Below are 13,874 nucleotides of genomic sequence, written 5' to 3'. Positions count from 1 at the left end.
AAAAAGGTTTAATTGTCTTACAGTCCTGCAGGCTCTACAGGAAGCATGGCTGCGGAGACTCAGGAAACTTACAATCATGGCAGAAGGGGAAGTAGGCATGTCCTGCATGGTAGGAGCGGGAGGAAGAGAGAGCAGGGGGAGGTACTACACACTTTTAAACAACCAGATCCCGTGAGAGCTCCCTCACTATCTCAAGAACAGCAAGGGGGAAATTTGCCCCCATGATCCAGTCACCTCCCACCAGGCCCCTCCTCCAACACTGGGGATTACAATTTAACATGAGATTTGGGCAGGGACATAAATCCAAACCATATCACACCCCATAGCATGGTGGTTAGGAGCACAGGTAAAGCAGCCAGACTGCATGAGTTTGAAGATCAGCTCTACCACCTAATGACCATAAAACCCTTAGCCATTCACTCATTTCTAGGTTTAATGGGAGTAATAAGAGTTTGTAGCTAGCTCATAGGATGGTTGAAAAGTCAGGTGCTTAGGACAGAATTTGCCAGGCCATAAGCTCTCATAAATGTTAGCTATGTTTCTATTCTTTTGTCAGGAACTATAGTAATTTGAGAGAGTTTGGAGAAAATCTAACTGCTGTCCTCCCAGACAAGGCCAGCCATGGCCCAGGCCGGGCCAAGAAGCACAGAGGATTCCTATCTTCGGTGCCAGGACCATGCAGCTTTCCTGCAGCCCACTCTAGCTTCATCTTGCACCTCCCTCGTACCTACTCCCAAAGCTCCTGCCTTACTGGTCTTCTTCAGCTCTTCCATTAAGGCAAACACTACAGCCTTAAGTGTTTGCCTAGAACATGATTTCTTGCTCATTTTTGCATGGCCAACCCCTGCTCATCCTTGGGGTCTCGGCTTACATAGCACTTCCTCAGAGAGGCTGTCCCGTTGCCCCTTAGACCAAAGGAGATCCCGGCCCTTTTTGTGTTCCAGACCAACTTGCTCTTCCCTTTCCAAGCATGCATCACACGTGTGATTCTGTGCTCAGTGTCCATCCTTCCAGGTGGAATGGAAATCTCATATTTGTCTCTCATACTACTGAGTCCCTAGGACACGCTCAATAACTATATGATGAATGAATGAATGATGTCCCAAACGGAGACAAATTGCCAATACTCATATACTGGTGTAGAAAGGGCTCCAGAGAACAGGAATAATCGCAGCCAAGAAGTCACTGACCCTCAGACAAATTGCCAACCCTCAAGTCTCAGTTTCCTCATTTCCAACTCACTTAAGCTTCTCACTCACAATAAGTAACTCCTGTAGGTTTCCTGGATGAAAACAGTGCTGCTTTATGTAGTACCCAGGCACAAAATCTCAAAGAAAAATGGATCAGAAAAACACACACACAGACAATATTCAACTACCTCCTCCAAAGGCAACAGAAGCTTCTCCTGGAAATGTTGTCCAAGGTCTTCTGATAGCAGATAGGAAATGTGAAATTCCTAAAGAAAACATTTTCCATATGACCCAAGATCCCAGGCTCCAGCACTGGGAATCTTCAAGGTATTGTTTTATGTATGCATCTGTGTGGGTAAGTGTGTGAGAGATACTGTCTGCCCAAACTATTAATATCTATGTATTTCTATCATAAAACAGTATCCATATTCCTGTAAATGTATGAATAATGTCCCAAACTAAGACAGCCAGCCAAAAACCTTGTATCCTACAAAATCACACACTAAAAATAACAGGGCTTGTGGAAAATACAGAGTTCATGTAAAAGGCCCAAACCCTATTCAACTTTGTAACCAGAGCAGTAACAAAAACAAGAACACTAAAAATTACCAGCACACATAAAAAGATGTTTTCTATTTCCTATTACAGAACAAATGGAAGATTACACAAAAAGGTGGGGGGCAAGAGCGCATGGTGGAAGGCTGTGAGGAAAGACCGAGGCTGCTGCATTATGGAAATGAGAGGAAAATGCAGAAAGATCTGGGAAAAGCAGACGTTTCAATCAACACAAAGCCAAATGGAGTCTAGAGCAAAAAGAGGGGCGTTCACCTCCCTGGCTGGTTGTGTTCACCTCTACTATCCTATTTTGTTTTCAACTACTGCTATTTGGTGGTACAAAATACGCAAGTGTTAATAAAAATCTCACATGAACCATCGCAACTTGCACCTTACCAAGCATGCTTCTCCTATTTCCCAATCGCATATGTAATAATCCTCATTACAGAAACCGACATTATAAAATAGCCAACTATATTTGTTCAGAATGCCAGAGCCTGTGCCACATGAGGTCTAAGAGTGGAGCTGCTGTTGGGAGGTGCCAGATGAGGCCAAAAGAAGGACTATCGTGTGGGCACTATGTGGGGACTCAGGAGCTACGTGGGATCAGGCCTGCCAGTCTTAACATGAGTGAAATTTATTGAAACAGGCACAGTAGAGAACTTCAAACTGGGACAGGGGGCAGTAGATACCTGTGTTACACAAAGACTAAACAGAATACCATACGCAAAGAACCTAACGGTGCCTGGCAGGGAGGCGCCCTAAATCCACATTTTCCTTCCCCTTGTTTATAATCATTCCAGTCTGGATCTCAGCATCAAGGACTATTTGAATCCAGTGGGGGAGTCAGGTTCCAATCAAGGAGAAAAAGACTGGGGAAATAGACGTGAAGTGAAAGGGAGTAAAAATGGTTCCACCCACTGACGATGGTTCATTGGGCTCCTGTAATGATTTTTCATCATGGTCCTAACCACCCTACTGACAATTATCTTTTAAAACATATTGAAAGGGTTCCAGTTTCAGAGAATGTGCTTGGGAGCCATATGGATGAAATTGTTTCCTCGCAACTAACGGTGCTATGTATATAGAAGATGCTCAATAAACAGCATATTGAACCATTAAGGGAATGAAGAGAGAGAAGGAGAGAGGCAGGTCACCTGCTTGGTTAGGTAGTTACTTGGGACCATGATCTTTTTAGAAGTTTCGCTTTTACTTCTAAAGGGTCCCAAATACTAACTCTGCAAAGGTACTTTTTCCAATAAGTAAATATATACTGAGCAGCTGTTAAGGATAAGGCAGCGGGACACAGCAGTCACCAGTCCAAGCTCTGGAACCAGTTTGCCTGGGTTCAAATCCCAGCTCTGCCACTGATTATCTGTGTGGCTTCAAGCATATCACTTACCATTTCCGTGCTCCCATTTCCCCATCTGTAAAATGGCCATAAATGGTGCTTGCTTGAGAAGTATCTTATATATCAGGCACTGTGCTGGGTGTTTGTTCTATACACAATATACCACCTCATGCAAGCACCTAGACTACCACTCAAGCAAGCTCCTAGACTACCACTTGTACATGGTAAGTGTTCCAGAAGTGTGTTTGCTGTTATTTTTATTTGGCACTGAACTAGCCATTTTTATCACTATTATCACACTCTGTCAACTCTAACAGCATAATGAATCAGGCTTCTACTTGTCACTGGCCCCTCCTATTTATGACATCTTGCATGGTCCCTTAGGGAACAGGTGGCAACCTCATCTGTTGGCTAATGACAACATTCAGCTCCACAGGCAACTTTATTTTTAATTTTCCATAGGAAAAGAAGAGGGGATGCTATTTCTCAGTGCTCCCATTGGGTCATGACAATTAACAGTCACAGCCGTGGCCATTTATTGATACCATGGATACCAGCTACTAGTCAGTCATTTTGGGTTTTTTTCCTTTAAAAATACCTGTCTAATAAGAACTCATACAGGTGACCACTATAATAAAAATTCTTCCATTTCTTTTTAGATTCACTATCATTGGAAGTGTTCTATCTTTCCCTCATCCTAAGATGTGGGAATTAGCTAGACTTCTATAACAGGTGAAAGAGAGGTTTGCTTTGACTTAGGGAAAGAAAGAGAAGGTGAGACCCCTAAGGCCGAATGCTGGGGGCATGTTTATTTAAAGAAAAGAGATGTCTGCTCTCCAGCCTTGCAGCCAGGAACTCCAAGTTCAATGAGCCCTGACCCAGTCTAACTTGAGGGGAGGGTTAGCACCCTAAAGAATATCTTCACCCAAGGGCCAACAGAGAAATCACCCTCCGAGTGTCCCATCACTGACTGTCTCCAGGCAACTATTGGGTAAACTGCTTTTTTTAATCACTACAAAACACACACACACACACACACACTTTGCTTCCTGTCAGGGCAGCAACAGAGTCTATTTTCTCTGCCACAGCCAAGTCCAAGTGCCAATCAGGCAACCGTAGCTGGGCACAGACTCACTGAGAAAGCACTCAGGCAGTGGGGAAATGTGGCTGTGAGGCCCAAGTGAGGAACAGCCTGGCTGAAACAAGGAGGGAACAGGGTGATGACTAAGACGCAGTCCTTGGCCACAGGGCTCTGGGGTTCACCAAAGGAGGCAAATCCCCCCACCACACACACACACACAAAAAATTCGTGATAGTAAAATACAGCAACTTTTCTAAAAAAAGGCAAAAACTGAGGCTCAGGTGTGTACAAAGAAGGGAAGGATTAATGAGCTTAGAGGAATCAGGGACCGTGCTGCAGAGGCAGTCGGGTTTAAGCTCTTTCTTGAAAGGATTTGTCCCTGGAGAAGTGGAGAAGGGGCATTCCAGGTTGTGGCTACCCCAATAGCCATTCTCCCCTTTTTCCTGAGGAATAGAACTCAAGAATATTATCTGAGCATTACTCCTGCCTGGGGTAAAAGATCCTTCTCCAGAGTCTCTCCTATACACAGAAAGGGCCATGTTCCTGAAGTTCTGGGCAATAAAATAGTAGCCAGTATGTCAGAAAGGGTTTCCCAGAAGGCACCTTACATGGGAAGGATGCACTCTTCACTTTCCTGGCCTCCATCCAGCTTCCTGGAAAGGTGATGTGATCACGACTCTCCAGCAGCCATGTTAGACTCGGACGATGGGGGAGGGGGTCTAAGAATGGTGGTTCAAGTGTTGAAAGGAATCTCAGTCAAGGACCTCCAGGGTTTACAATTTATGAGGATCCCAAAGGGCACCTGGCTTTAGTAGTTTATAAAGCCCCCTCTTTTGGAAGAATTTGGGAAAAGTTCCCAAATGAGAAGACATCTGTGGGTCACCACCCAAAGTCTCACACAAAATGGCTCTCTTCCCTCACTGAAAAGCAAGCAGGTTTCCCGCAGCCCCTTCCTGCTAAGAGTGGAGTACAGCCTCTACAGCCTCTATTTTGTCCAAGAATTTTAATCCAGAGTCTAGGCTCAAACACAAATCCCAAAGTCCTCTCCGCATTTTTCTTGGAAGAGTTCTTATCTGTGCCTCAGATGTAAAATGGACAGTGGATCATCATGCAAACTCTGAGTGGCCTGCAAGGAATATTCAAGAACTTCCGAGGCAGGTACCTTCACCCCCTGCCCTACCACCAACACACATCTACCTTCAACAGACCTAGAGAAATTTAAGAGTGTTTCTACCCTACCTTGTTTCAAAACACAATCATAATAAAAGTATGTGTAGCATCCAATGCAAGCCCTTTTCTCAATAAATCATCATCAATCAAATTCTCCTGCTTAGAATTCTTCCGTGGTCTTAGCTTAAATCTTACTTTCACTAAGAATCCTTGTCTTTTTAAAGAGTACTTTTCTCTTAATCCCCCCTGCCCCATTCTTTGTCTTCATAGTATGTATTCCAAATCGTAATTATATATGTATTGTTTAATCTCTCTGTCCCCCTGCCACATTGTATATTTCATGAGGGCAGGAAGTATGTTTATTTTGTTCATTACCTAACACTATGCCTAACACTATGCTGCACATTGTTGGAGCTCAGTAAACACTTCTCAGGAAATAATTTTTGAAAGCACACTTTCACACATTAAAATATTAATGCTTATTTTTGCCACTGTTTATACTGAAGCAAACTTACAAATGAGTGATAGCCAAGTCTCCCAAATAATTATTTTCATATTTTAACAATTTGACTGAGCTTATTGTAGCTTTCATTCAATTTCAATTGGAATAAGATGTTCAATTAAAATAAAATAATTGTTCAAAATATTTTTTAAACACTTCTGAGGGGAGAAAAAGATAGCTATGTACTCATTGCAATAAATATAACTTCAGTTCCTCACTTGGTGCAGACCCATTTGGTGAACATACTTGGTAAAAAAATAAGGCTAAGGAATTTTTTTTAACAGTTTTCAGTCATGGAAATGAAAAAGCTACAAGTCCTTCTGTTCTTTACCTTGATTTCTTTTTTTTTTTTTTTAAGACGGAGTCTTGCACTGCCGCCCAGGCTGGAGTGCAGTGGCGTGATTTTGGCTCACTGCAAGTTCCGCCTCCCAGGTTCACGCCATTCTCCTGCTTCAGCGTTCCGAGTAGCTGGGACTACAGGTGCCTGCCACCACGCCCGGATGATTTTTTTTTTCTTTTCTTTTTTTTTTTTTTTTTTTTGTATTTTTAGTAGAGACGGGGTTTCACTGTGTTAGCCAGAATGGTCTGGATCTCCAAACCTCGTGATCCGCCAGCCTTGGCCTCCCATTGTGCTGGGATTACAGGCGTGAGCCACCGCACCTAGCCGACCTTGATTTTAAAAGCAAGTGCAGGTGTATTCCTCCATGGCCTCCTAATGGGCTATCTAGGGGTGAATGGGTGGGGCAGTCCCTAACTTACACTGACCAGGAGGCCAAGCTGCAGCCTCCAACAGCCACACTAGAGTAACTCTCACAGGCAAAATGCAGGACAGTGGAAACATGGAGCTTTCCCAACCTAACCAATATTTTATTCTTAAGGTCTCAGCATAGAGCACAGTTTTGCTGACAGTGGGAAAAGGTGTCAGCCAAGTTATTTCTTAGGTGCATTTTATATGACTACATCATCTGTCCTTTTCCTGATGCCAAAGGTAATTCCCTGAGATACACTAGCCATTCTGATATGGTTTGGCTCTGTGTCCCCACCCAAATCTCGTCTCAAGTTGTAATCCCCACATGTCAGGACAGGGAGCCTGCGGGGAGATGACTGGATCACGGGGGCAGTTACCCCATGCTGTTCTCATGATGGTGAGTGAGTTCTCATGAGAGCTAATGGTTTTAAAAGCATTTGGCAGTTCCCTCTTCGCTTGCTCTCTCTCTCCTGCCACCATATAAGACCTGTCTTGCTTCCCCTTTGCCTTCCATCATAATTATAAGTTTCTCGAGGCCTCCCCAGCCACGTGGAACTGTAAGTCAGTTAAACCTCCTTTCTTTATAAATTACCCAGTCTCAGGTCATATCTTTATGGCAGTATGTAAATGAACTAATACACATCCCATCAGGGTTAGATGCATGGGCGCCTCTTTGGAAGTGTTGTTTTCAATATTGCAAACATGGAATTTTATCACAGCAGAACTGAATTCCATGGCATCATTCCTCCTTGAAATATAACATCTTATGTCCAGACAGAAGTCTTTCCAATATTCTATCATTTTTTTAAGAACTATTTTTCCCCTATATTATCTTTAGCCCTCTAGTTTAGGCTATTTTTATATTTCTCAATCACTTAAAACCAAAGTTCTATTATCCCTTCCTTTCCTGATTTAATAGCACTGAAGTCATCCTTTTTTCTACCCTACCCTTCCTCCAAAAAAGATCATATCTGATACCTTTCTTCTGCATCAAATGTAAACACACACACATCCTAAGGAACATATGAGGTGTTCTATTATAAAATTGTATTGTACTTTTTTAAAAATCTCAGAACAGTGAACTGGGCTTAAAAGGAAAACCTAATTCCAGTAAGAACAGTTTGGTCAAAAATCAACCAGTGTTAACTGATTCTGTCCTGAACCATGAAAATCAAGGCCAAAATACAAAATACAAAATGTATTTTGCACCACTTCGAGGGGCCAACTGTACATAGACTTTAGCAGGCACATAATAAGCACCCAATAAATAGTACCTTTTATCATCAGCAACATCAGCATCATTAACATAATTTTTATCATCATGTTATCCCCCAACTATGATGCTTTTAAGCTTCAGAATGGTCTAAAGCAAAAAGAGAAGCTGCCAGGCCAATTTCTAGTACTCCTAGAGCTGCCTAGTCCCACCTAGCACTGACTGCCACTCACAGAATCAAGGCCAACTGTCTACATCATGGCTCTATTGTCATCCATCAGCAGAGAGCTGGAGGCCAAGAGATCCAGTGGCTGAGAACACATGCCCAGCCTTCCCTTTCTTGGTAGCCAGTGCTCAGTCTGCCCTTCGGAGCTTGCCTGATGCAACTGGTTTCCAGGGAGATGCCGGGGCAAGAAGTGCCAGCTCCACCTCCCATTCCGCATCCCCTTTTCCCAAATCTGTGGGACCTCACTGTTTTCCTACCATGTGACAGCATTGTGTCATAGCTGCTCTTGTATACAAACAAGCTAGACTATTTAAATGTCATTGTGAGAAAGATGCTGCCTGCTCTCATTTACATATCTATTCAGACCACTACTCCTTCCTTGATCTAGCCAGAAAAGTTTTTTCTTCCTCTTCCTTGGCAACTTATGCAAAGCTGGAGGACCAGCTGCAAAGTTAACTACCTGTTGGGATAAAAAGATGTTAAGAGTCTAGTCCCTACAGAGGTGGAGAATTAGAATGACTACATGTATAACTTATGGTATTACATCACAAAAGTCATGTTACTGGCCATTAAATGCTAAATTATCTCAAAAGCTATTCATAAATTTTCCCTACTGCCAAACAACACAAGCATCTTTTGGTCTTGGAGAGCTATGATACCCTCAGTGTTTTTAATCTTCAGAATTAGGTCCCAGCTGAATAAGAAAACAATTCTATGTGGGCAGCAGGGAATGAACCAAAATGAGAAACTGATCCCTTCCAGCACTAGTTCTCACTCTTGTGAAGTATGGATTAGGTCACAAATAAGATTGTATTCATCACCAAGCCCCATGGGCACACTCTGATTGAAGGTAAAGGAGTCCAGGAACTTCTCAAGTTGAGAAATAAGGCTGAGTTGGGTTGAAATTTCCAGTCCCTCCCTAAAGGCCCGGGAACCTGTTCCAAATCATAACCGAAACCAAGTTGAAGGACATCTGTTTCTTCAGAAAGTGTTTGGCATTGAAAAGAAGAACCACAGATTAGAACAGATAAATATTGTTGTGGGTGGTGAGGCCAAGAGAAGCGGGGAATCAGGAAAATCAGAGTCATCTAACCTACTAATAAACTCTTGTAACTCAATAAATACCACCCAAAAAAAAGAAGGCAATAATAAAAGGGAGGAAGAGGGAAAGAAAATCAATGGAAGAATTATTCTTATTCCTAGCAGGAGTTGACACAACCTCAGTGAATAAAATTCTGCTGCACTTAGATGAATATTTGGACCCATCATTTGTATAATGATTTAATATTAGATCATCTACAAGAGGAGAGGCATTGAGCATTCTGCTTGGAGTTTGGTAACAAAGATTATACATTAAACTTACATATTCAGCATAATATTGAAGAATAATTTTCTAAGCTTTGATGGACTACCAAGATCACTTTATGAGTAGATATTAAAGGTTTTTCTCTGATCCCCAAGTCACTTTTAGTGCAAATTAGAGTGACATGTAGCATCTAGTTAACTTCGACTCCAGGTATCCAGAGTTAACAGAGTGAGATAATAGGATGAAATCAGTAGGCAATTGAATCATATTTTCTACCCTGGAAATTTGGTGTTCTGAATCATTTCTTTCAAAATCAACCTTAGTTGTTATTAACAACAGAAAAAACAATAGCAATAGCAGTAGTAGTAATAATTATCATAATGATAATAGTAGTAGTAAAAGTAACAGCAGTGGTAATAATAATGGTAATAATACTACTAACCATACTTACACAGCACTTCCTATGTACTGGGCACTGTTCTAAGCATTTTAAATATATTAATTGATTTAATCCCTTCAGCACTCCTATGAAATAGGTGAGCTGTTATTAGTATCCTGTTTTACAGATGCTCTCAATAATAACTCTTAGTTATTTTTGTTGTTGCTAACAACTAGAGCTATCTTTCAAAGAAATCATTTGGAACCATAGTAAAGGAAAAGTAGCTTGCTCAGGGTCATCCAGCTACAAAGTAACAGACTCTGGACTCAAACCCAGGATGCCCAGCTCCAAGGTCTGACCTCTCACCTACTGTGTTCTGCTTAGTAAGGCCTTCTAGAAAAGTAGTATGGAAAGAAGTTAGTCACTCCCCTGCCTGCTGGTAGCCAGAGTTACTACTTCAAGTTTGCTGTCTCCTCTAGGAGTCTTCCCAAACACACAGTAAGATGTGCAACCTGTTCCTACAGCTATAAAAAGTCACTAGGAGTGTTAAAGGGCTGTCCCCACGTGGTCTGTGACCATCTAGCGCTCCGTTAGAGCTTTCACCTTTGCCAACTAAGGAAGGAGTGAGGGGAGGGGGGCTGAAGTGGGGGAATCGTTCCCAGGCCACATTTCCTGCCCAGTAACACGGTCCTCAAATAGCCAAGGCTGCACGCCGAGAAATTCCTCACTAACAAGTTACGTCCTGGATCTGGTTCCCTGAGCCTTTATTAAGAATGAATGTTTTCTCGCCAATCCATGACTTAAGGAAGACCAAGAATCGAGGCGAGACAAGCAGCAAAGTTTGTTTATTAACTTGCTCCACCCAAGGGAACATTTTTATGAAAGGGTGAAATTCCTGACTACTCAAAAAGAAGAAAGAAAGAAAAAAAACCTATGGGAAATTTAATCACCAACTGAATAAAAGTAAAAACAAAGCCCTACCAATGAGGATGTTGCCAGAGACAATGGGGCCCCTAGAGGAGCTGCAATTGTCTCGAGATACCAATCCCCAATCCGCCCCCCAACCGGGGATTCACTGCCCCTAAGTACTACATTATTGCAATATTAGCTGAGGAATCTTTGTTCACAAGGCAACTGCATGCAAAACCATCTGTTACAACTCCTGGGTTCCCGTGGTTTGCAGACTCGGCATTTACATTTCAAGAAGAACCTCTGGGAAGGAAGGGGGAGGTCTCTATCTTTCCCCTGGAGCAATTACCTTTTTATATAGCCTGGGAGGGGGAAGCTCTCCTTTCCCTGAAACTGAACCCAACAATTGAAAGGAGATAGGGCGCTTCAATAATGCACACGCAGCTCGCCTGGGCTGCCTGGTCCTAAAGCCACGCATGCCCCATTACGGTTTTCACATTCTTAAATTGATATGAATGGTAAAGCATCAAGAACAATCCCAAACTGTCTATAGGGCTTAATGAGGTTCTACTGTCTTAAGGAATCCCTTCTTCCTTTTCTTAAACGTGATATTAAAGCTAATATTCTGTACTGCATAATAGCCTGAAATATACTACCACTTAAAAGCAAACTGTAATCTGGGCCAAAGGAGACATTTTGTATCTTGATTTAGGTGGGGGCTATAGTAATATACATATGTCAAAATTCATGGAGGTGTACACTTCAGATTTGTGCACTTTTACATGTGTAACTCATACCACAATACATTTTTAAAGCAGAATATGTCAATGATACAGTTAAGGAAATTGAGAATAAATCACTTGCCTTCAAGAATAGTAAAGACTGTTCTGCTTCTAGATCCTCCCCTTACCCCCACCCACACTCGAAGTCTCTCCTGAGAATTTTAGAGTTCAAGAACCTGAAAAATAGTTATCCAACTCTGCAATAAGCCAGTAACTACAAATGCTTCCTGTGTATCCTGGGAGCATAAGTACGCAACACAGGCAGAGCACCTGTCACACGCCAAACCGTTCCAGCCACATATCAAAAATAAAAAGCCAGGGTCTTTTTCTCATCTGATGGTGAGTTATCAAATTATGAGAGACATGCCTGGGGCTTTCAGCAAGACAGCCCTGATGTTCATTGTTCTGTTTCTTGAACCCTATTTTCAAACAGATGTTTCTATACTCTTAAGTAGCACTCTTGCTTGCGGGAAGCAGGTTAACCCTGTAGGGTACAGGTCTCTGGCTGGAGCAGGAGAGCAGCACTAAGTGAGGGTGGTTTCTGCAGGAAGCTCAGCAGGTTTAAATCTGTACGTGGAGCTCTTGTTACTCTAGCAGCTTCTTGGGAACCACGATGCTGAACGGAGTGGGGAGTCACTAAGTGACAGGCAGAATTCTGGAAGCTTCAACATTGCTGGGTCATGATTTAGCGGTACAATTCCTCCTCTGAACTACCAGGCAAAGAGGGCTGCTTGTCACTGAGGGAAACAAGGCCAAATTCATACCTTCCACTAAGCCTCCAGAAAGGCCACCCATTGAAGCTGAGGCTCCTTGCACTAATCATAGGGGGTCACCTTTCCCCTTCATGCCCTTCAAGCGTCCTGAACCCCGCAGACAGTTCATTTCGGGAGCTCGGGGCTACCAAGCTGCATCTACTGATAGACATCGTGAATCAGGATCACCCAGCGAGCGCTTCCGGGACTGAGAGCCGAGAGCTCCAGTGATTTCCCTGGCCTGCCAACGAGTCATTTAAGAAGTGAAATATGCCAATCAGACCGGGTAGCCCGTACTTCGGAACCGACCCTGCAGTCCCTGGGATGGAGAGGGGCGGGGGTTGCCAAAGGCTGGGCAGCGTCTATGCGGATGCGTGCTCGCAGGTGGGTCTTGCAAGCTACCCCCGCCCTGCGCACTGTGCCAGCCTCACACCTGACCCGGTGCCAGGAATACAGCAAGAGGCTCCGGTGGGTATGCACCTCCGTGAAGACACTGCCAACTCTGCTCCGGAAGGGTGCGGGGTAGGGGGACAAGGGGCGAAATGTGGGACCAGAAGCAAGATACCCCGAAATGCGAGCACCGGTGAAGTCTCTGGGGGCTCGCGCTTCCTGCGCCTTTGCAACGCTTTACTAGCACTGCGCTTCCCTTGGCAGCGCCTGGAAGCGGCGCTAGCTGAGATTTGCGAGGCCGGCGGGCAGGAAGGATGGACGCGCAGGGGATCCCTTCCTGCCCTCACGCGCGCAGCTAGACTGCAGTGTCCCCTTTCACGCCCACCCTCGCCCGGGATTCCAATGCCAAAGCGCTAAGGTTTCGCGGCTCGCCGAGGCCCGGGGGGGGGGTGACCTGGAGCAGCTGGCAAAAGAAAGTGGGGGGTGTTGGGGGAAGGCGAGGCTGGACCTGCGGTCGGAGCGTGCGCGGGTCCGTGGCTCAGGGCGCCAGTGCAAGGCCGCCCGCCAGCCACCCGCACCTACCTCAATCCACTTCTGCGCCTCGGAGAAGGCGGGCTCGGGGGGCGGCTCGGGCTGCAGGGGCTGAAGAGCTTCCAAACCGAGAGCGGGACAAGCCATTTGCGCAGCCCCGCGTCCTCTCAAGCGCCGGGATGAGGACGGCCGCCGCCGCCGCCGCCGCCGCCGCAGGAGCGCGCTCCCCGCCCCTTCCCGCCCGCCGGCCTCCCCTCCCCGCCTCTCCCCGCCCCCGGCCGGCGCAGGTCCCGGGAGAGCCGCGCGCTGCTAGAGGACGCCGCGGCAGCTGTTCCCAGCGCCGCCCGGGCTCCAACGCGCCGTGAGTGACCCGCGGGAGCGAGCGCGGAGGCGCCGGGAGCTTCTTCTCCTCCCCACCTTCGCGGGCCGCTCCGCCCCCGGGGAGGGGGAGCACAGCTACCGACTAAAAATAACCCGGAGCGAGCGCTGCGTGTCTCCCTCCCGCTCACACCCGGCCCGATAGAGGGAATCCGCTGGCCGCCCCGCACGTCCCTGCGCCCCGCCGGCTGCTGAGGGGCGGGCGGATGGGTCTGGCATCATATGGGAGACGCGCGCCCAGGGGGGCGCACCCGGGCCCGGGGGAGCGGGCGCTGCGGCACCGGAGCAGTAGGAAGCGCGGGCTCTGGCCGCGCAGCACCTGCAGTCCTTCCTGGCCGCAGAGGTAGGGGCAAGGCGGGGCAGCCCCTGGCCCGGCGCCGGGAAGTACACAGCCACCTGATCTTTTTGTAA

General features: G+C 45.6%; 1 protein-coding gene across 8 annotated transcripts in view; it reads right to left on the bottom strand.

Annotated features, from left to right (window-relative positions):
* Positions 1-13,329, bottom strand: part of LIMCH1 (LIM and calponin homology domains 1) — a 339,570-nt gene extending 326,241 nt beyond the window's left edge. For 7 of the 8 annotated variants that reach the window (XM_034958502.4, XM_034958506.4, XM_034958501.4 and 4 more), the window contains exon 1: positions 13,137-13,322. In XM_034958502.4, the coding sequence (XP_034814393.2) occupies positions 13,137-13,232 (96 nt within the window). In that variant the 5' untranslated portion in view covers positions 13,233-13,322. Of the gene's footprint in view, positions 1-13,136 lie in introns of all 8 variants that reach the window. The other variant, XM_024928494.4, reaches the window with a different exon arrangement.
* Positions 13,330-13,874: the final 545 nt, after the last annotated feature.

Source organism: Pan paniscus, chromosome 3 (genome assembly GCF_029289425.2).
Source record: "Pan paniscus chromosome 3, NHGRI_mPanPan1-v2.0_pri, whole genome shotgun sequence".
Lineage (NCBI taxonomy): Eukaryota > Metazoa > Chordata > Mammalia > Primates > Hominidae > Pan > Pan paniscus.
The sequence above is the reverse complement of the archived record's forward strand: the minus strand, read 5'-3'. Positions and strand labels throughout refer to the sequence as shown.